General features: G+C 41.0%; 1 protein-coding gene across 1 annotated transcript in view; it reads left to right on the top strand.

The window, feature by feature from the left end:
* The first annotated feature begins 3,812 nt into the window (after positions 1–3,812).
* The window catches only part of Pdfr (Pigment-dispersing factor receptor), a 32,100-nt gene continuing 11,576 nt past the window's right edge, over positions 3,813–24,336 (top strand). Inside the window, exons 1-4 of the mRNA XM_076795736.1 lie at positions 3,813–4,052; positions 6,338–6,445; positions 19,448–19,608; positions 22,842–22,945. Of these exons, the coding sequence (XP_076651851.1) occupies positions 3,971–4,052; positions 6,338–6,445; positions 19,448–19,608; positions 22,842–22,945 (455 nt within the window). The 5' untranslated portion in view covers positions 3,813–3,970. The remainder of the gene's footprint in view (positions 4,053–6,337; positions 6,446–19,447; positions 19,609–22,841; positions 22,946–24,336) is intronic.

The following is a 24,336-nucleotide window of genomic DNA, read 5'->3' as shown; positions in this document are numbered from 1 at the left end:
ATAGTGCAGATTTAGACTATAGATACAACAACAACAAAAAAAAGTAAAACGAGGAGCAGATAATGAGGTATTGTAGAAAATTCGAGGATCACGGAAGCGTTGTTTTTAACCCTGGTTTCGAGATTTTTCGAAAATTACAGGACGATGCGAAGCTTTCAGCCGGCCTCGCCGGAGCGATCTCCGGATTTCAGATGGTAGACCAGCCGCGAAATTACCAGGGACCCTCGAATTTCCCCGAGAATCTTGAAAAGTGCCTCATCTTCCCTGCCAGTTTCGCGTTAACGACTCGATGGGTTCCGACCGGCGCCAGCTGGCCTGGAAACGATTCGTTTCCGTCGGTTTCACGGTCCCGGCATGCTCTGCTCGCGTCCGCAAGGCCTAACGATCGAGGATCCCGAGCCTAACCTTGATCCTCCTCGGGGCTTCCCTTTGGAAACCTAAAAAACTAGCTGAAAGCCCAAATCCCCTCCGAACATTTTTTAAAAACATTTTTAACACGTAAAACAATATGTAATATTTTATTTCGTTACTTCTGTAAACCTTTTATATTTCACTGAATTTTGCAATACGGTACTGTCGATGCGAATCAATTCTTTATTTATTTCAGAGCACATGATAATTATTATCCGGATATTGTTCTGTTCGAATTGAAATTTTCAACTTGAAATCGTTCGTATTGCAGAGAAATGGATTTTAATATAATTATTTATGTTTATAATTGGGATTGCTTTGCCAATTATATTGGAAAGCAGAAATAAAAATTTGCGAATTAATTTTGTAAGCATTGATGAAAATTTCAAAATAATGTGACAACTTGCACAATTGCAATTATTCTGCTTTGACATTTTACGAAGGGTTCCTGCAAAAACTGTACTACATAATTCACGGTGAAGGGTTTTACGTAATGTTTTATTTTGCTGGTACATCTGCTGCACGGTACACGCTGACGACCACGAAACACAAAAATGGTTAAACTGAGCTCACTATGCGAAAAGGTGTAGGTGCCTTTGTTTCACAAAACACGAGTAAAAAGGCGCCCTTTAGTCGTACTCCAGCTACCACGTAGAACAGTTTCGTAGTGGTCAGACCCTTGAATCGGAAGGATGCTTCGCGCATCTACCTTTTCAAGTAGAATAACCAAGCAATAGTCAGACGCAGTGCATTTCCACTATTCTTCTTAACCAGAGAAACCTGACGCATATCGGACATCCTATTTTAGTATTCTGTTACATACCCATCTGTGTATTTCTAAAGGTTACTACAATGTAAATGTTAGTTTATACATAATATAGTATAAAAATACTATACAATATTAGACTGTGTAATACTATATAAATTATACCTGAAAATATATTTTATGTAATGCATATGTTAATGTACATTTTTCAACAGTATTTGCAGATAAATAATTGAGAATATTCATATAAATGTCTTTATCTCACGAAATATTATTGCCTTTTCACAGGATTCATTTTCAAAGTGTATAATCCACACATTTCATTGTAGCTGGAAGAACTCAACAAAAAGCCCGGCGTAATTTCGCAAACAAATTGTATCCATGAAATCGAATGGACCTGAATGGTATTGAATAACATTTGGCGCTCTTCAAACCGCGCATCTCACTACGTAACTTATGGTTGAATATGCCATTTTACATTTTTGCAAGACCCGCTTTGAAGTCCCGGGGCATTCAGCCTTTTGGAAATCAAATTTCATTGAAACCATTTCCGGGGGGGGGGGGGGGGCAGTTTCCGACTATGTGACCCGGCCCTCCATTACGTCCGCTATCACTATAGAATTGAAATTTCAGTTACAGTGAACATCACCGTCAGTTTTGAATACGCGTGCCATGCCTGTTTAATAAATTAACCGCGGCGCGTCCACCTCTGAACCAATTAATTACGGAAATTAGTATCGACGATCGAGGGTTGTGGAAGAGGGGTTGGGGGTTGTGGGGATCAAACGAATTTAACCGTGGATTAATAGGTATTTAACGCGCATGGAAAATTCATAATCGATCGAATACCATTCGGTTGCTAAATTCAAAAAAAAAAAAAAAAGAAAAAATGGAACAGGATTAAGCGACAAATATTTGATAAACAATTACACGTGGCGTTTACGTTAAATGTTTCGTTTTCGGGTGGAAGAAAAATTTAATAACCCGGGTTTTCGGGGTCGCAATTGTTGCTTTCAAACTGTCATTTACAATTGTTGTTGCGAACGTCTAACGTAAACCGAACTGACGGCCATTTCCATTTTCTGTTGCAGACGGAAAATCTGCTGCGGAGCGGGAGGAAAATCACCTACCCTCGAAAGATAAATGCCGAGGGAGCAGGACCTTCAACAAATGTATTAATTACATCATTCTAATAAATTCAGAGGGTGGTTGGATAACGGAAGTTGCTTGCATTTACTTGGAGAAGTTGTGAAATCATTTACAGGGTTACCGAAAACCACCCCTAATAGAAACAAATGATTAAACACCAAGGTCTTTGGCAAATAAATTAAGAACAATCTTTCCCGGACGGAGAGGGGTGATTTTTCACATGAGTGAAACAATTGAAGCCGAAAAGCAGCGAAATCAATTGTAGAGATGCTAAAAACCACGCCTTTAAAAAACAAATGCAAGAGGATTACTATTTCCACCATACAAATTGATTACACCCTTCTAGCAGCGCCAGTGGGTGGTTGAATCGATAAGAGTGATTTCATTTTGCGTGATGGGGTAGCGGAATTTATTACAGGGATGAAAACCACGCGTTTAAATAATAATCGCGCGAGGACCACAGCGTTGGCTAAACAAATTACTTGCAAACTTTCATCAAGAACACAGGGGATGATTTCAAACAGTAGTGACTTCTCTCTCCGCGAGAAAGCAATGAAATAAATTGTGGAGCTGCTGAAGACCACCCCTTTGTAAAAAGAAGTGCAAAAGTGCCAGATAACCTTTGACAAAAAAATTAATTACACTCCTCTGTCAAGGGCGGAGTGTGGTTAAACTGTGACTTGACTTCGTGTATGTGGAAGCGCGATGAAATAAATTGTGGAGCTGCTGGAAACCACCCCTTTGTAAAATAAATGTGAAAAGTCGGTTACCTTTGGCAAACAAATTAATTATACTCTTCGGTGTAGGTCGAGAGGTTGTGCAACAGTGAAAGTGATTTAACTTTGCGCGTAGATAGTACGAAATAAATCGTGGGGGTATTGAAAACCGCCCCGTAATGACAAAAAAAGGCAAACAGACCGCAACCCTTGACAAATAAATTAATTCTACCCTTCTAGGATATAGGAAGTTCGAACAGAGTGAAACGGATTGCGTGTCTCGCGAGGGAACAAAGCCATTGGTAAATAAATAAAAAAAACTGTATCGAAGCTGAACGGTGATTAAGCAGTGAAAGTGATTCGATTTTCTGCGTGGGAGCTGTGGAATAATTATTTCGGTCACCAGAGAACCACCCCTAACAGAAATAAATGATTACAGATTAAAATTCTTAACAACTAAATCAGCAAAAAAATTGTATTAACTGTGAAAACGATTGAACATTGAGATATACATGGAATAATATGCACGGGGGTTGAAGTGGGGTGCAAAGTGGGTGACAGGATTACTATTTCAAAGACTCGAATGATTGCTGTGAAGGGAGGAACTTTTCCCACCCCATTTCGTTTCGCGAGATGTCAAATAAAAGGCGGACGGGATTCGCGATGAGTGACTGAGAGGTCTGGGGGTTGGAAACAGGGGGTGAAAATTTGATTCGAAACCCGAACTCGATTGTTTCTACGCCAGAAGCCCGATTGGTGACCGGAGAATGTGGACGAACGACGACACGGGGGCGAAACGAACCTCGTGTTCGAATCCTGGCAGAAATCTCTATTGATTCGCCTGTAGAAGGGGGTGGAAGGGGGTGGAGGGTAAAGATGTAGAGGCGGGAACGTAAGAAAGGCCAGGAAATGGACAATTAAAGGCAAGATGGATGCGGCTAATGCCATTGGCAATAACACTCGGGACTTTTGCAGCGGCAGGTACAAAGACTTCATCCCCCCCGAGGGTGGTGAGTATCCATTTTAATTTTTTTAGCGGAGGGATGAAACGATTCCCGGCGAGGAACTTCCTTTGACAGTGTGCCAATCGATTTTACCCTGTATAAAATAGTGAAACTGCCATTTCATAAATTTTTGGGGTGAAAGCTTCCCTCCAAACATTAACCCCTTTGTAAAATTAAATTTTTATCTGAAAGGATTTTTCTGTACCAATCGACTTTGTCCTCAGTGAAACTGCAGTAATATTATTCTTATTACTTTTTTAGGGGTGAGAACATCCCTTCAAAATTAACACACCCTCTTTAATTTTCTGATCATGCATTTTCATAATTGTAACAAATATTAAAAATTGTTTAGAGAACTATCCCTAAATTTATTCTTTAAGTAAAAAAATTCCAACCTCCAGGTTCGCGTAAACGTAAACTTTGTGAATTGTTACGAGGTGTAACATTCATTTCGTATTCTTGCAATTTTTTTGTTGGAAATTGTTGAGAGAACTAGCGGGATAAGTTTTAAGTGTTGCTTTCACCCTGAAAGAGGAAAAAAAGCAGAACCCGACGTTTTCATCGAGCTTCACGAAACATGGAAAGTTTAAAAAAACTTTTCGAAGGTTGATGGAATTAGTTGTAACACCTGTGATCCTTTTCAATTACACTTGTCGATTCGCAACTACACTTGGTTTTCGAGAAGATTCAATTGGAAAATATTGTTGAGTACGTTCGTGTGTGACAGGACACGTTCAGAATTTTTCTTTTTAGTTTTGTTTTTGTATTCTGACCGCAATCAAATAATCCTATTACACATTCAGCAACTATTTTTACACGTAGAATCACCCTCCATCGATTTCATCCCCTAAATTCAGTTAAGAGATATCCTTTTTGAAAAGTACTTGCTTGTAAGTAGAAGAGGCAATGAAATGTCAGACGGAATACGTTTCTGCAAAAAATCCACTTATTTCGCATTATTTCACTGCTTGCATGTAAGTAGTACAATCTGTGAAATGTCGGACAGAACGGATTTCTTAAACGCATCGCTGAATTTCCATTGAATTCGAGACATTACATCATTACTTACATCCGAGTAGGAAAACCAATAATATGTCAGACTGTACGGAATTTCTCGAAGGAGTCGTACTTTTCAGTAGAAAAATCAGTAAGATGTCAACCTTTTTTCCAAGAAGTCGTACTATTAACCAGCACAGGTAATAACATATCAGATTGAATACGTTTCCCGAAAAAAAACTATAACTCTTTCAGGTAGAAAAAATGAATGTAATAATACTCTTTTTCTCTGAGTAGAAAAATCAGTAATATCTCAGACTGAATGCATCTCTTCGAGAAATCGTACATTCAAGCAGAAAAACCAGTGATATGCGAGACTGAACATGTTGCTTGAAGGAATTGTCATACTTTCGAGTAGAAAAATCAACGATATGTCAGACTGTACTGACTTCTCGAAGGAATCATACTTTCCAGTAGAAAAATCAATGATATATCAACCTTTTTTCCAAGAAGTCGTACTGTTAACCAGCACAGGTAATAACATATCAGATTGAATACGTTTCCCGAAAAAAACTATAACTCTTTCAGGTAGAAAAAATGAATCTAATAATACTCTTTTTCTCTGAGTAGAAAAATCAGTAATATCTCAGACTGAATGCATCTCTTCGAGAAATCGCACATTCAAGTAGAAAAACCAGTGATATGTGAGGCTGAACATGTTGCTTGAAGGAATTGTCATACTTTCGAGTAGAAAAATCAACGATATGTCAGACTGTACTGCATTTCTCGAAGGAATCGTACTTCCCAGTAGAAAAATCAATGGTGCGTCGGACGGAGGCACTTCTCAAACAACTTTGGCCACCAAATAATTAAACTTAGAATCTCCCAAATGAATTTTTAAATAAAAAATCCTCTCAAATAGGTGAACAAATTATTTCATACGACATTCTCAGGCCATTTTCCGCTGACCTAACAGACTCTCACCGAGTTAAACTTGTGAGAAAGGATGTCTAAAAATTCGTAAAGCTCGAACAGCGTCCGGATTGGTCGAAAGGCAACGCTGACCGAGTAAGGAAGTTTCTCATTGCAAAAGAGCGTCTGTCCGAGTGAACATTCTCTCTCTCTCTCTTTTTCTCGCTCTCTCGGTGGTTCAATATCAAATTGTATCGCGCGGTGGCGTCGAGATAGCGGGAGAAAGGGGGTTGGGGGGATGATGGGGGTTGAGGGATGGTGAACCGACTTCCGCGAGCGACAGTAATAAGCTTCGGGGCGACGTCCCGTTTTTCGTTTTGCAGAGCTGTGGTGCGAACAGGTCTGGGACTCGCTACTCTGCTGGCCGCCGACTAAAGCCTCGACAACGATCAAACAGAGATGCCCCTTCGAGGACGGATTCGATACGACCAGTAAGTCTGCACGCGTCGCCCGTTTGATGAATGCACATTTAAATTGCTTGTTAGCCGCCGCCAACCTCACCCGATAATTAGAACACCGCCACTGTAATTTTCCAAAGAACAACATCCGATTTCCCGAAACTCTCCGGGTAAATTACCCCCGGAATTGTTTGCTGACCTACGGGTGGATATTGGCCCGGGAATTTCGGGATTCACGAAACTCTCACTATGCATCCAGGGATTGTCTTCGGAGACCCAGATTTATGCGACCGGATCAACCTACACTGGGATTCCAGGGATTTAAGGAGATTTGTGGTGCAGGGGTTGTTTTGCGAATTTTTGGCGAGGGAACCAGTTGACTTAGCGAATTGAAACTTTGCGAAGCTGTTTGTACAGCTTTCGGGAGAATGTGGGCATTTTTTTGTGCAGGTCCGACGATTCTGTGCGAAACTATGGCAATTTTAACAGCGTACGTCGCAGACACCTTTCGTGGATTCGACATTTCGACAGTTTACGAATTCTTTTGAAACGAAAGCAATTTTTCTATCGAATTCAAATTTTGCGGGTTCGTTCGCTGATTTTCGAAGAACATGCTTGGAATTTCTTTGCGGGTGTGTAACCATTTTTTCAGAAGTTGGAGCGATTTGAACGATACTAACAAAAATTAAAGATTCACTTCACTTTGAATGTACATTTTGAAAATTTTTCTAACCCGAAAAAAATGAATGTATCAAATTCAAACTTTGTGGAGGTTTTCGTCAACCTTTGAGGAAAGTGTATTAATTTTTTTTTATTCAAAGACGATACCGCAAGTTACAGTATTATGTGCCCACAAAGTACTTTGCACGAACGTCCAATTAATTGAATGAAAAGCGCACGTGAGAGCATAATTACGAGCATGGTCGTGGAGTCCATTTTCTCAGCCATCGCCAGACACCGTCCAAGCTCAAAGGAGGACCTAAAAACCGTGATAAATACAGAGGTTCGTTAAAAATCATCTACCCGCCGCTACTACAAAGTTCCTAATGATTCCAGTTGGTTTTTGCCCGGGAGTGCTGTTTGATTAATTAATTCCCGGCTGTGGTGAGGAAGTTCTCGGATTTCGGCTGAAATTAAAGGGGTCATTTGCATGCAGGAGGGGAGGGGGTGGGGGTGGGGGGAGTAGAGAACCGATCGCGAAAGTATTTCATGATTCGCGCCGTTAATTACGGATTCCTGGTCCATCGTTGCAGGCCTTAATTGAAAAGCGGTGCTCGGCGCCGACTTGCGAAGATTTCGTGATTTATTACTGGCCGGACGACAATCCGCGGGATCTTCTTCGCACGACAAAAGCTCTTGGATCGACACGCCATTAAATTTCGTATTTTCTCCATAATGATCGGATCCGGGTTCTTTTATTTGTTTCCGGGCCAGAAATCGCAGATCGGATTTTTCAGCCGGAATTATTTCTCTCTTTTTTTTTCTTTTTGCAAAACTCGTTACGTTCGGCTGCATTAGTTTTTCGAATTTTTGGTTTCCTTTGTGGGCGGTACAGGACAATCCAATTTACCAAAAATCATTCGAAACGTTGTGTAGCAAGGGATAGAAGTAAATTTCATCGGAGACTTCGGCGGAGGCCAATCCAATATAGGCTCGAATATTAACTACCTACAAAATTGGCCTGGCTTATCAAACTACGTGCCGGAAGTAAGCCCTTCCATCGCATCCGCAAACTGGAATTGTAATCTCGCCTCCGGTCCGTGACACATACACGCGAGCCTCGCGGCCCTCTCCGCATTTACAACGCGACAGAGGACCCCTAATTGCAGCTCCATCGTGGCTGTGGTTACACTATCAATTTACGCTCTGCTCACCTTTGTGCAACGCTCGAAATGCATATTTTTAATCACCTGGTGCAGGTCGAAATATTTCCTGGGGCGTTCCCTGTCGAATCGAACGCCGATTCCTACGGATTTGGTTGTCCAATTTTGCTCAAAATTTAGTATTACATGATCTACGCAAAGTTAGGGGGGGTTTCAGTCAGCAGTTTACTCGGTTCGAAATTGTTCATAAATTATAAGCCTTTAAAATTTTCAAGTTTTCAAGAAGGCTTACATTGCACTCATGAATTTTTCTCTCAGAAAGAACTTGTTGGATCTTGTTAATTCTGTTTTTTATTTGATTCGGGAAAGTTGGCTCTATCGCAAACAATTTCTTTTTCATTGTAAAATTAATTTTGTTATCCAGAAATGATCCAAATGATAGTCAAACTTCAAGTCTACGTTCTGTTTTGGATTCTGTGCTTCTGACAGAACAGAATTTTTTTAAACAAATACAATTTTTGTATCGAACTCGAACGTGGCGTGTTTGTTTAATCAATCTTCGAAGAATATACGCAATTTTTTTCATCCCGAAATAATGATTCTATCGTACCAAAAATTGACTGTAAACATCTCGTTTATATTCGCAGGAAGGCTTCACTGAGAGCAAGGTGAAATTCGCGATGCGACAATTTGTTTGCAATTTGCTACGTTATGAAATGAGTTCGGTGAGTAAAATTAAACAGCCTCGAGTCGTCCCGATTGTGACCGAGCCTTAAATCTGTGTGGACAGTTTCGCGACGAATTTCCAGTATCGTCCTAGCCCCGAATACATTTTCTTCGCTGTGGGCGACACGGGAAGACAAGCATAGAGAAACCGGCCGGCTGAGATTGACGTCGCAGCCGGCAAAGGCGGGCTTTTTCTCTTCGTTAAAGCTAACTGAAGCTTTTAGCCTCGAACCTGTACGAATCGGACAATTAGACGGAAGTTAAAGGCAATCAGGAACACTTGTTGCTGCCCTCGAATATAAACTAACCCTCACTTTCACTGCCTCTCGGACGTTGCTTCGGTTTCTCTAACAGCCGGGCACTGCGCAGACTGTAGATCTAACCGTGGTCACCGCCGAAACAGAATTTAATCTATTCACTCCACGATCATTTAAACAAGAAGTTTTTAATTATAGCGGAAAGTCTTCAAATTTTATAATTCGAGTGGTGGTTCGGTTTACGTAGGGTTACTTTGAACTGAGGACTTAACTCGGGTTGATTAGACTCAGATGAGGTGAAGATAGATTAAAGTCAGACTTAATGGTTGCGGATTATAGTCAGACTCAGGTAGATTGGCTTTAGGTTTATTTCAGACCAGTTGCACACGGCTCAGAATTAGGTTAAACTCAGATTTAACTTAGATAGATTATGCTCAATTGAAGATAGATTGGTCTCATACTTAACTTAGATTACATTCAGATCGTGATAGATGGGACTCACACTTAATACGAATCAAGATGAATTGATCTCGTACTCAACACGGATAGATTATACTCAGATCGTGATAGATTAGGCTGAGACTTAATTCAGCTCCAGATAGATGGGACTCAAACTTAATACGAATCAAGATGAATTGATCTCGTACTCAACACGCATAAATAGTACCCAGATCGAGATAGATTGGGCTCAGACTTAACCCGCATAGATTATACTCGAATCAAGGTAGATTGGACATTGATTGAACTTGTCAAATTATACTCAGCTCAAAATAGACTCGATTAAGCCTCGACACAGAAAAATCCCAGATAGATTAAACTAAAAAATAATTCAGAACAGACGCAGCTCGCATGGACAGAGTAATTTAACGATTTCTGCAACAATGAGAATTAATTTCGAGATTCTTGGGAAAGCTGGAAGCTATGCGACTTAGTCCAACTCCATTTCGTTTATTTCTTAACCCACTTTACATTCCGCAAACCGCAAGGTACTCTTTGATATTCTTATTGTTTCCAACAACCGTTATACTTCGTTTGTTTCTTCTCTTGGCACTTCCTTGCGGAACGGAGGAAGACCATCCCTTCATCCGTTGACATTTAAACAACATTGCAAATTCAACGTGGCTACTTGCCCGTCGCGCTCACGCCGGAGGAGTTACATATCGAGGGAAAACAAACTGGCAAAGTTTTCGTGGCGCGGACAAAAACCACGTACCCGTGGCTCTCCGAGGAGCTGGGAAAACCAGCTACGAGAGAAGATCAAAGGAACGCACCCACGTTCCCCGACAGAGTTTCCATGTTTACTCGGCCAGGAAATTGAAATGAAAGCCTCGTAACTTGCGAGTTTTTCCTACTTAACAATAGTCCCGTCGGGAAAAGCTTTGAGCCCTGCAGAAACGTTCCCCGATACTTTTTGGACGGATCTAGGAAAATACAGGGACAGGTGCCTTCGATGCTGTTCCATTATTTTATGCTGATGCGAAGAAAAATTTTGGTGTTAATAGTTGAATTTTTTAATACTGGTATTGGAGAAAATAGGATATTCTAGGCTCAATATTGACTCTAATTTGAGCTGGTGAGTACTTGAGTCAAAGTCCATTTTTTTATTCAAGCTTCATATGTTGAGTTCAAGTTTAACTCAGATTCGCGACTTAAACTTAATACTTCCTACTCAAGCTTCATATGTTGAGTTCAAGTTCAACTCAGATTCGCGACTTGAATTTTATACTTTCAAGACTTAAGATGTGCTCGATACTTTTAAGACTTAAGATATACTTAATGCTTACAAGACTTAAGATGTACTTAATACTTTTAAGACTTAAGATTTGCTTGATACTTCAAAGACTTAAGATATACTTAATACGTTGAAGACTTAAGATATACTTAATACTTTGAAGACTTAAGATATACTTAATACTTTGAAGACTTAAGATATACTTAATACTTTGAAGACTTAAGATATACTTAATACTTTGAAGACTTAAGATTTGCTTGATACTTCAAAGACTTAAGATATACTTAATACTTTGAAGACTTAAGATATACTTAACACTTTGAAGACTTAAGATATACTTAATACTTTGAAGACTTAAGATATACTTAACACTTTGAAGACTTAAGATATACTTAACACGTTGAAGACTTAATACTTAAGACTCAAACTTACCATTCCGCCAGAAATTTTCGCACAGACAACATACTAGAAAATGCACTTGAGAATCTACTTGACGACGACGTGCCAAAAATTACCACACGATTACACCGAAAAAACGTGAGAAACTTATACCGATATTGCCTCCGGCAGAAAATATTTTATTCAACGGTGTCGGACACTGATGTCCCGGAGGATGCGACGGAGCACCGTTCGGCAGTATCACGGTTCGAATTTTAAACTGGCAGACCGGTTGCCTGTTGAGCCCGTCTCCCGGTCCACGTGAGGCCGGTTCGCGAGTGTGTTGGAAAGAAAATTTGCATCGACCGGATTAACACCCCGGCGCCAGATGCGACCATCGCCTCCCCTGTATTCGATTCAGCCTCGTTCCGTTCGACCTGGATGCAAATCTCTGGTTCAGTTACAATGCGCGACGGCGACGTCGACGACGACGACGACGTGGGCTGGAAAGCGTCTGGCGACGGATATAATGTCGGCTCGTGAGCCGCTCTTAAATATATACCCGGCGATCCACTCGCGGATCTCGTTCACTTTCCTTAATGCGATCTCGGATTTCTTATGGGAGGCAGAGGCACGGACTCCGCTCTGGGAATCGAAGTATATCGCGTCGGATATTTCAAACATCACAGACACGTCGCTTCCAGTAATCGGACGTTGTCGGAAGAACTTGTTTGGTAACCCCTCAATGACGGAATTTTGTTTATTATTATATGATAGATTTGTGGGCGTCTTCAATTTTTTCTAGTTTAGATGCACGTGGAAATTGATATGTCATGCACCAACTCAATATATAATATATACTCTCAATATATCATATATCATGTGTCAACTCAATATATCATGTGTCAACTCAATATATCATATATAAACTCAATATATCATGCATCAACTCAATATATCATATATAAACTCAATAAATCATATATCATGTGTCAACTCAATATATCATATATCATGTATCAACTTAATATATCATATATCATGCATCAACTCAATATATCATGTATAAACTCAATAAATCATATATCATGTGTCAACTCAATATATCATATATCATGTATCAACTTAATATATCATATATCATGTATCAACTCAATATATCATATATCATGTATCAACTCAATATATTATATATGATGTATCGATTCAATATATCGTATATCATGCATCGACTCAATATATCATGCATCAACTCAATAAATCATATATCATGTGTCAACTGAATATATCATATATCATGTATCAACTTAATATATCATATATCATGTATCAATTCAATATATCATATATCATGTATCAACTCAATATATTATATATGATGTATCGATTCAATATATCGTATATCATGCATCGACTCAATATATCATGCATCAACTCAATATATCATATGTCATGTATCATCTCAATATATCATAAATCAATATATGATATATCAATAAATCATACATCAATATATGATATGTCAATGTATCATATATCGATATATCAAAAGCCAAACGACTCAGTACGTGTACAGTATAATACACAATGTAACATACAGTACACCACACGTCAATCCAATATATCGCATTCAACGTATCTGTGTCTTTGATATGTGCGAATTAAGTAGACTTGACTCAACCTTGAGTTGACTCAAGCATTCGATAAGCATGGATAGGTTCCACCGACATGTCGACCATCTTCAAGAATCATTCGGTGCGCACGAACGCAAACAAACCAGAATACACCTTGCGCAATCGACACGATAATTAGCCCGCGATCATACTCCGATAATTACGGACTTCTCTGTGGAGGCGAATATTCGTGGGCAGTCAGAGCCGAACACGGTCGAGCAATCTTAAAAGAGCAATGCCAGGGAATCGATGGATCCTTCACCGTCTGGATGGGTGCATCAAGGTTAATTGCACGTGTGCATTAGCTATCAGAGGAGAAAAATATAAGAAAGCCAACAGGAATAAGAAGCCAAGAGGAACAGAGGGGGACGGTAAGAGGCAGAGGGTGGGGCAGAGAGGGGAACAGAGGGGGAAATGGTGGTGTGGAAGGGGGCAGGGAGGGGTGGAGGGGGACCGAGAAGGACATAATGGGAGAGAGGGGGGAGAGGGGAATACAGGGGTAGGGAAATCGTTGGTAATTACACCGGCGGATATCGCAGAGAAGATGCGAGAGACGGTTGGCTGATAAATGCAAAAAGGCGGCTGCTACACAGGCCGTGGGAGGTGGAGGGGAGGAGCAGGGAGGCGGGAGTTTTACCGCGCTGTTAGGGCTCGTAACATGTCACGGCATTATCGAGTGCAATCAAAATGCAGAGAAGTGGGTCGAGTGGTGCGCCAACACACCGCCGCCGAGCGGACCCGATCCCCGTACACCGTCAAACAGGCCTGGGCTTCCCATTCGCTCTGTTTCCCTCCAGGCCTGTTATTGTCGTGCATGCACAGACGGAAGTGCATCGCGAAGGCCGACGGGCAAGTTCAAGTAAGCTGCACACGTGCACGCCGAATCGATGTGTCGGAATACGCGCGGGGATATATTAAAGTGGAGCGACTCGAAAAATGTGAACGACGCTCCCCACGAAACCCCGAGCCCTACTTCTGCGGTGACGCCAATGCGTGGAAATGAAATGTTCGGACCAGGTGCAGGAAATGTATTGACTTCGTTGACACGCTGCGGACGATTGGTGGGGCGTCTTCAGATGCTAAGAGGCTGTTGATTCAGCAAGGATTTCTGTTGAGGATGGATTAAGAATGGGTTAAGTGTCTTTGGGTTGGGATCGAAGGAAAGCCGAGTTAAGTTGGCTGTTCGGAGAATGAATCCATGTATGGTTGGGATTTTAGTTGGGCAGATTAAATCCTGAGTTAAGCAAAACTTGAGTTAAGCCTGGAGTCAAGTTGTACTTGGCACTACTTATACTTGAATTAAGTTGTACTTGACACTGATTTATGCTGTACTTGACCCAACTTAAACTTGACTCAACTTATACTTGACTCAACTTACACTGATCCGGATTGCGACTCAACTTAGGCTCGATCTAAGTTGTGCTTGACTCAACTTACAATTCATCCTAGTTGTACTTGACTCAACTTACCATTCGTCCGAGTTGTACTTGACCCAACTTAAACTTGACTCAACTTATACTTGACTCAACTAACACTGATCCGGATTGCGACTCAACTTAGGCTCGATCTAAGTTGTGCTTGACTCAACTTACAATTCATCCTAGTTGTACTTGACTCAACTTACCATTCGTCCGAGTTGTACTTGACTCAACTTGTCATTCGACCAAGTTGTACTTGACTCAACTCACCATTAGTTCGAGTTGTACTTGACTCAACTTACCATTCGTCCGAGTTGTACTTGACTCAACTTACAATTTATCCCAGTTGTACTTGACTCAACTTACCATTCGTCTAAGTTGTACTTGACTCAACTCACCATTAGTTCGAGTTGTACTTGACTCAACTTACCATTCATCCCAGTTGTACTTGACTCAACTTACAATTCATCCTAGTTGTACTTGACTCAACTTACAATTCATCCCAGTTGTACTTGACTCAACTTACAATTCATCCTAGTTGCTTTTCACTGAAGTTATACTAGGTCCAATCTGCAGTTGATCACAACTTCGCAAGGAAAAATCGGATGATGACGTACGTGGACTCATTTTAAAGGTTGAATTCTCAACTTTGAACAGCCACAAGTTGTTTTTCCAAAAAATAATTCTACACCACACAGCACAGAAAAATGTAAAAATGTCCGTGTTCGGAAATTGTTTAAATTCAAACCTCTCCACAGAATTAAAAAATTTTTGTTCTCATTCAAACCACCGTGGATTTAATGATTGAAGTCTCCGCTTTACAATCAGCGCACAAAATTCGATGTACGATTTTCTGTTGCTCTTTCACTGCGCTCGGAACGAAAAGTGTGCCGCTGGCGGCAGGAAAAAAGTCATCTTCATTTTCCCAGCGTCTTTTCAATACTCATACTACTTCACGCGGTGCGAGAAAATCTTGTAAAGATCGTTCGTTCGCTTTTTTCGAATTTAATTTTAAAATGGAACGACCTTTCCCTTCAGTCCTATCAACATTAAAAAAAGTCATTCCAGAAAATTTCATTTGTTAAAGTTCTTCAGGATTTCTATCACAGTAGATAGACGAATGAATCAATTTAGACATTGTAGCGTAGAGACGAGATGTCTGAAGTAATTTTGACCCAGTTGGTGATCACAATGTTGATGATCGTTTGAATTAGTATTATCATCGAGGTAGTCGAGTGACGAGACCGTGGGTGTAATTTTATTTTCACGGGGATATATTTCTTTGAACGGAGAAACGTGCCTCTTCTGTTACCAAGGAAGTTTGAGAGACTCTCAAGGGCTATTGAAGGATGTAGAACTTCCCCGAGTGTTATAGATCTGTCGCGTTGTTCGCATCGCGCTTTAATCGGGCGTGGGTGCCCCCTCTCCCCCTCCAACCCAACCGAATCGGGAACACTGAAAGAAAGGAAAGGACAAGGACATGGAGCAGCGAAGCAGACAACTGAGGATTCGGGAGACCAAGGAGAGACTGGTTTGACAGTGATTCAATAAGTGGAATGAAATGAAATCTCTCTGAAAGCTTCGTAAATCAATGGGAACATGGTATAAGAAATTCACTGGGCGCAAGCTTTTGTAGACTTTGAGTCAATGGTCACGTTTGCTCAAAGAAACTCAATAGCAAGCTCGACTCTGTGCTGATACAGTCTAATACTGGTTTGTGTCAGTTAGGCGGAATTTAGAACCTAATTTGGCTGAATTTAGACACAAATATTAATTCAATCCTCGTAACTCATGTTTCAGTCACGATTCGGTTCCATTCCTTTAACTCGAATCAAGTACGGCTTGAGTCAAGTTCAACTTAAACCAAGTATGACTTGAGTCAAGTACAACTTAAACCAAGTATGACTTGTGTGAAGTGCAGCTTAAACTATGTAAGATTTGAGTCAATCGCAACGTGAACCTAGCAATGCTTGAGTCAAGTACAACTTAAATCAAGTATGACTTGAGCCAAGTACAACTTAAATCAAGTATGACTAGAGCCAAGTACAACTTAAATCAAGTATGACTCGAGTCAAGTACAACTTAAATCAAGTAGGGCTTGAGTCAAGTACAACTTAAATCAAGTATGACTTGAGTCAGGTACAACTTAAATCAAGTATGACTCGAGTCAAGTACAACTTAAATCAAGTACGACTCGAGTCAAGTACAACTTAAATCAAGTATGACTCGAGTCGAGTACAACTTAAATCAAGTATGACTTGAGCGAAGCACAGCTCGGATCCAGTACGACTTGAAGTACAACTTGAATCAAGTGTAACTTAAGTTGAAGATAACTTGAGTCAAAACCTAGTTACACTTAATCTAATGTGTTTCAAGTCAGAATTTTCTCCACCTAACTCTGCGAAGTTCGCTTTCCTTTCCACCCTTATTTGCGAAGATGGAACAGTTTTGAGTGTCTGCCTATTTTTGGCGGGGAGTATCGGATGGAGGAAACAATGCATATTCCGAGGCAAGCTCCGAAAGAATTTCATTTCGCAGGCAGTGTTATCGGAGGGCTGCATTAAAGAGGAGCGTATCTGGCCGCCTTCTTTAAAAGCCTTTCTTAAAGACCGCGGATTCAGAATGGCGGCGTGCTGGCTTCCCTTTTTCACGCTGCCAGCTTCGAGCCTGCCACAAAGCCAGCCATGACAAAGCGCGGCTATTGATCTGATCTTTTCGACTGGCCGGTTGTAATTAGCGGGCTGAAACGTTCGTGAAAAAAATCCCTCGGCCGCCATTCAGTTTTGCCACTCGGAAATCAAACAAATTAACAATAGAATCATCCCCAGCAAAGCAGCAAACCGTACAAATTAATATATCCAATAAAATGACAAAAGAGCTGAACGAAAAATTCGTTCCGCTTCCATTCGAACTTAACAACTGTAAAAACTATAATTGTGACTAATTCAACTGAACTTCGAGTGAGCACATCGTTGAACAGTTTATATTGCATCATTTAGAATAAAACGATTTTTCAATAACTATTTGTTTAGTATTACACCGTTCAACTTTGTCGCGAAACAGAACGAATTTTCTGTTGAATCTATTTCCTGTTGTAAGTCCGTAAAAAAAAAATCCGATTACGATGTACGCGGTCTCATTTTAAAGCTTACGGTCTGTGCTTTCAACGTGCTTAGGTTGTTTTCCTTTTAGATTGCTTTTACGTTGTGAAATTTATGGAAAAATCGTACACGCGAACTTTAGAAGATTTTCCAACTTCAGACGTCCCTGGGAACTCGAAAAATTTTTTTGGTCATTCAAACCACCGTGGATTTAGAAATTGAACTCTCTGCTTCACGTCAAGCTCAAAAAATTTGAGGTGCGATTTTTTCTTGCGGTTCTATCGCGCTTAAAACGAAAAATGGGCCATTAGCAATGGGGGAAAAAAGTCATACTCACTTTTTCGCGAGCTTTCCGGTACGAGAGCTTTTGTAAAAAAAGGGACAATTTAAGGGAACGAAAGCGGAGACTTTGCCCTGTAAAATGAGCCCAGGTACGGTGTCCTGCGAGTTTTGTTCGCGAAGATACAACAATTTGAATCCGGACCGTTTGCAAAGTACCGTTTTACCATTAAGCACCGCTTTGCATGTTCGGGAGATGAATTTATTCCGTTTGGTTAATTTGTTGTTGTAAGGTGAACGAGAAGCTTTCGGGAAGTGCTCGCGTTAATTTGCGTGATTGTCTTCCGCAAATACTAACCGCCGGTATAGTTCTCGCGAGAACGAGTTCCGCCGGGTTTGGGAAAATTTTTGCGAGGAGAATTTTGCGATTCGGTCGCGAAAAACCAGGTCCCACGGGGAAAACCAAACAGCGATTTACATAAAGATAATGTAGAACGGAAATCTCGAATTGAATTCATTAATTCCTGTTTACTTTGTTAATCGATTTTATGGTAATCGTCGGTGTCCTCCGTGCCCGTGCCTGTGGAGCCGAGTCGTCGAAACGGAGAGAGAGATTTGCTACAATTTTAATTCAAAGTATTTATTACTGTTATTCAAAGCACTATGTTATCCAGACTGCATACATTTTTATCATGTGCAATCATTATTTTTATTCAAAGTACCATTTTATCAGAATTGCATCGAACTTTTAAAAGAGATGTGCCCATTAGTTTTTTAAATTGCAGGCGTACGTTGTACAAAAAATTGACAAAACCATGTTTTCATTTTTTTTGGCACGTCCCCATTACTTTTACCACGAGGTGTCATTATTTTTATTTAAAATCCCGTTTTATCAGGATTGCATTGAATTTTTTACAAAGATGTGCCCGTTAATTTATTAAATTGCACGCACGCGTCACAGCAAATCGGTGAAATTCTATTTTCATTTTTGCCAGCGTTTCGCTCACAGTAATTCCCCGAAACTAATGCGCAAAAACATGCATTTGCATATAGATTGCACAGGACAGCAACAATCCATGTGAAAAATAAAAGTACCGTTTTACGAAACATCTGGTTCCCAAAACGTTCTCTGCGTTCACAAAACAACGAAACCGTTCGGCAACAGTGTGAATCAACAACAATACAACGAGTAGATGAAGCAGAAAATCAAAAAATATCTCGAATCTAATACCACTGGTGCGTTAACTTCAACCTACTCAAATTATTAAGAGAACACATGTAACACATTTCAATCTATCTTCGGTTGCCTACGATCGATAATTTTATATTTTGCATACAAATATCCGCAGTGTTTACTTTGCATAAATATCCGCAGTCATGAATCAGGATTCCCAAACAGAGTACTGGCGCAGGACGCGTCGTTAGCATAGTTATTCTGTTATTCCTCGGTGGGTTCCCGAAATTCATAGCCGGCAGTTAGGTTTGTCTTGCGAGGTGTTTGAGCCGGCCCCGAAGTAGATCGATCCAGCCCTGTGAGCCTAACCCGTTCTGCATGGTACTGAGATTGAATGAGAGAGAGGGAGAGAGAGAGAGAGAGAGAGAGAGAGAGAGAGAGAGAGAGAGCTGACCATGATGGTTGTTTGCACAGAATCCGTGGAGAAGAAGTGCGGTTACAACGGTCGCTGGGAGAGCCAGAACGGGACCAGCACCGAGGACTCGTCGCACGGATGGGCGAACTACACGACTTGCCTGACACCGGAAATGCTGCGGTTACACGGGAAAGTTTACACGAACACCATCGAGGGCAACGTGAGTTTCTGTCGATTAGATCTCCCGGACTCCCCCACTTCTCCCACCATCACTACCACCAACAACTTAGATGAGCTTTCAATTTCTGCGGGACGTCTTAACCGAGAAACGCGTCGCGGACAATCTATTGTGTCCACCAAGTGCTTCAGGAAAGTGGCAGAACTCTTTCGGACACGTGCGAGACCTTTAGGGCCTGGGGAGAAAGCTGTATGAGTTGAAGAAAGCTTCGTCTTGGGAAAATCTCTAGGACCGGAAAAATACTTAAGCACGTCTGGAAATGCTTTAGGACCTGCGAAAAGCTCTAGGGCCGGGAAAGCGATTTAGGACCTGGGAAAATGCTTTAGGACCTGTAAAAAGCTCTAGGACTGGGAAAGCGCTTTAGGACATAGGAAAATGCTTTAGGGCCTGGGAAAATGCTTTAGGGCTTGGGAAAATACATTACGTCTTCCGGGAAAATGCTTTAGGACTTGGAAAAATGATTTAGGACCTGCGAAAAGCTCTAGGGCCGGGAAAGCGCTTTAGGACCTGGGAAAATGCTTTTGGACCTGCGAAAAGCTCTAGGGTCGGGAAAGCGCTTTAGGACCTGGGAAAATGCTTTAGGACCTGCGAAAAGCTGTAAGGTCGGGAAAGCGCTTAGGGCCTGGGAAAATGCTTTAGGACCTGCGAAAAGCTCTAAGGTCGGGAAAGCGCTTTAGGGCCTGGGAGAATGCTTTAGGACCTGCGAAAAGCTCTAGGGCCGGGAAAGCTCTTTAGGGCCTGGGGAAAATGCTTTAGGACCTGCGAAAAGCTCCAGGACCGGGAAATGCTTTGGTACGTATGGAAATGCTTTAGGACCTGTCAAAAGCTCTAGGACCGGGAAATGCTTTAGTACGTATCGAAATGCTTTAGGACCTGTAAAAAGCTCTAGGATCGGGAAAGCGCTTTAGGACATAGGAAAATGCTTTAGGGCCTGGGAAAATGCTTTAGGACTCGCAGAAGAGCTTTGGGGCATCTGGCGCGACCCTTCAGAACCTACAACAGAGCTTTTGGGGTCACTGATAAAGCTTTCAGACTTACAGAAGCGCTTTAAGGATGGTCCGAGAACTTTAGGACCTATAACGGAATTTCTAGGATCTATGAAAATTTTTAATGATCTCCAAGAGAACTTCAGGGTCTACAAAATGACTTTAGGATCTCGTGGAGGGCTTTGGGACCTACCATAGAGCTTTAGGACGTACAGAAAGACTTCCTCACCCTTCGTCGTGGTTTAGAATATATCGAAGAGCTTTAGCTTTAGGGTTTACCATAGAGCTTAAGGGTTCACCATAGAGCTTTAGGGTTTATCACAGAGCTTTAGGGTTTAGCACAGAGCTTTAGGGTTTATCACAGAGCTTTATGGTCTAACACAATGCTTTCGGATCTACCGAAGTGCTTTAGGTTCTACCACAGAGCTTTAGGGTTTACTACAGTGCTTCAGGACCTACCACAGAGTCTAATAGGGCGCTTTAGGATCTACCAAAGAGCTTTAAAGCCCGCCAATGCATATTTTTAGCGAGAGGACATGCAAGGTACATGAAAGTACGTGCCTAGAAATGCACTTTGGGACCCAGCGAGGTGTTGGAAGTCTATAAAAACAAAGTAAACACAAAAGAAGCTCTCTCTCAGGGCATTTAGTCTCGCGCGTGGGTGGATTGATGGAGTGTGACGACCACCGCCCGTGCAGTTACTACAATCTACGGAACCAGCAGCGGTCCCGATCGACGTTCATAATTGATTACAAAGTTAGCCGTCCGGTGATCAGCTTATAGATCACATCGCGGCAAGGCAAACCCAATTTTCGGGAAGTATCAATTAACGTCTTCGCTCTGCCGACGTTGCGGTTTATGGCAAAGACTTTCCATTTCCCGGGGAGCAGCAACCCTTATCACTGTCAACAGTCGGCCACCGGCGTCGAATATTTCTCTGGGCACGAGGGTGGAAAAAGAGGTCGAAGACAGAGCACCGGCGAGCGTCTATACAATTATGCTGTTAAAGTTTCAAGTACCATGGAAGTGGGCCAAATCGATTCCCGGCTTAGAAATGGGAAGAAATTAACTTGCGAAGGCAATCGATTAGGCATCTGCGCATCCCTCCCACCGCCGCTTCTACTGCGAAAAAAGGGGATTCCCCCCCTTTTGTCCTGCGATCGGGGAACTTAACAGGATAAACTGCGCATCGCGCGGGCTCATTATGCGAATCCCGCGGGAATAGTAAGCGCCAGGTTAAGCGGAGAGCTCGTTCCTTTTCAATACAAACGCACGATCTTTAAACTTTCGCATGTTCGTGGAAAAAAATCGCACGATGTTCTACCTTCGCTCATTTTGAAGGACAAGGCCCCTATTTCGATACCCTTGAAGTTAGTTTTCTCGAAAATTTTTTTTTGCCTGTAAAGTGGAGGGGGAAAACTGAAGTTTTGTAAACTCGAACGAAGGCACATTTTTCGTTTAAAGGGCTGCAGACCGGAGAGAAAAAATCGTAGATGGAATTTTGAGGAGTCGTTGTAAAGGGGAGATTTCAATCTAGAAGATGGCGTTGGAATGAATACGGAAAGAAATTTTTTTAAAGTTCCTAGAATCGTTTGAATTTTTGATAGTCCGAAAAATGTAACTTCAGCTTCTCGCTATTTTTTATAGCGGAAGGAGGTCTGCGAAAAAAACTAAATTTTAGGGGATCAAAGCGGAGACTTCAACCTTTAAAATGAGCACGGGTAGAATACCGTACGATTTTTTTCCACGAAGCTGCAGTGGTTCTAATATCCACAATTTTCCAGTTACAATTTTTGCGATTCTGTAAGTCTGTGTTGATTGTTAATGACAATCTCTTAAAAATGATAAGCACCATCTTGTGAAACGAGACGTGAATTTTTCACTCAGTCTGCTTTCCCAAGGAAGCTGTTAGTTCATCGAAAAAATTAAATTGAAAACCGTGTAAGCAAGAAGGATAGAAATGACGTGCGATATATCAAGTCGCTCATGAATTTTTCCAAAGCCAATTCCAGACGGAGATGTAACTTCCGTGCGATACGTCACGATTCCTCATATCCCGGTGCGACCATAAATCATCGAGCTAACGTCTTCTTCACTCGCGTTAGATCTGACAAATAGTACCGTTCTTCTATCGGTATCAATATTTTCGTTAACAAGGCGGAATTTCCAAGAACTATTACACTGATACCTCGCCGATTACTATTCTTACCGATATACTTATTCTTACAGATGAAGGTGGACATTGCAGAGAAGACGCGCACCTTGGAGTTCGTCGGACTGAGTGTCTCTCTGGTCGCTCTGCTTGCCTCTCTTGCCATCTTTTGTCGATTTAGGTGAGCCGCGAAAAGATGGATTTTATTCTCCTATTTTCCACGTGGGAGGAAGCCTGGAAAATGGTCTTTAAGGGTTTTATTATCGTTCTTTAAATTTGCACACTATTTCCGCCATTTTATTCGAGACATTTCGCTTAGCTTTTGCACTCAACATAGCTGGACTATAGTTGGTTCACTATTTAACTTAAGGTACTTAACTATGTTGTTATCGTTCTTTAAATTTGCTCACTATTTCTGCCATTTTATTCGAGACATTTAGCTTAGCTTTTGCAACTCAATATAGCTGGACTATAGTTGGTTCACTATTCAACTTAAGGTACTTAACTATGTTATTATCGTTCTTTAAATTTGCACACTATTTCTGCCATTTTATTCGAGACATTTCGCTTAGCTTTTGCACTCAACATAGCTGGACTATAGTTGGTTCACTATTCAACTTAACGTACTTAACTATGTTATTATCGTTCTTTAAATTTGCACACTATTTCTGCCATTTTATTCGAGACATTTAGCTTAGCTTTTGCACTCAACATAGCTGGACTATAGTTGGTTCACTATTTAACTTAAGGTACTTAACTATGTTGTTATCGTTCTTTAAATTTGCTCACTATTTCTGCCATTTTATTCGAGACATTTAGCTTAGCTTTTGCAACTCAATATAGCTGGACAATAGTTGGTTCACTGTTTAACTCAAGGTACTTAACTATGGTTAATGTGGTCAGGTGTCGATCTGCTTTTTCACTGGAGTATTTAACGTTGTTAAATATAGTTGGTGTACTCAAGTTTCACATTATTTCATTAGTTCACTCGAGGCACTAAAGTACAGTTAACGTATTGTAGTTAATTTTCTTTACGAACTGACTGAATGCACTCAGGTATAGTTTCAACTATAATCAACATACTCAATTTATGCTATTCTTATTACTTGACTTAAAATACTCAGATATAGTTAATATACTCAACGTACTCAACTAATACTGTTTTTGGTCATCTGACTCAACACACTTGAGTATAGTCGATCTACTCAACCTCCAATTTTTGTTTGACTGAACTTGATATAGTTCCTCGACAACTATACTTCGCACAGTTAAATTTCTATAATAAAATTCTATATTACTGCGATGCATAATCATATTATTAATCTACACATACGAAAGTGATAAAATACAAATGTATAGTTAATGTGTGACGTCACTGACTTATAAATACATGGCGTGCTAATCAATGGTAGAGTCTCCTGGAAAATGAAATAAGATCTTTTGACATCCTGTAAAAGAGAAAAACATGGTGGATAAAAATGATTTACCTGGGGAAAAAATGGAGATCCCTGTCTGCGCCGTGGAACTAGGTTAATCCCGTCCCATGACACAACAGTAATGGAATGAACGCTC

This window comes from Halictus rubicundus, chromosome 11 (genome assembly GCF_050948215.1).
Source record: "Halictus rubicundus isolate RS-2024b chromosome 11, iyHalRubi1_principal, whole genome shotgun sequence".
Taxonomy (NCBI): Eukaryota; Metazoa; Arthropoda; class Insecta; order Hymenoptera; family Halictidae; genus Halictus; species Halictus rubicundus.
The sequence above is the reverse complement of the archived record's forward strand: the minus strand, read 5'-3'. Positions and strand labels throughout refer to the sequence as shown.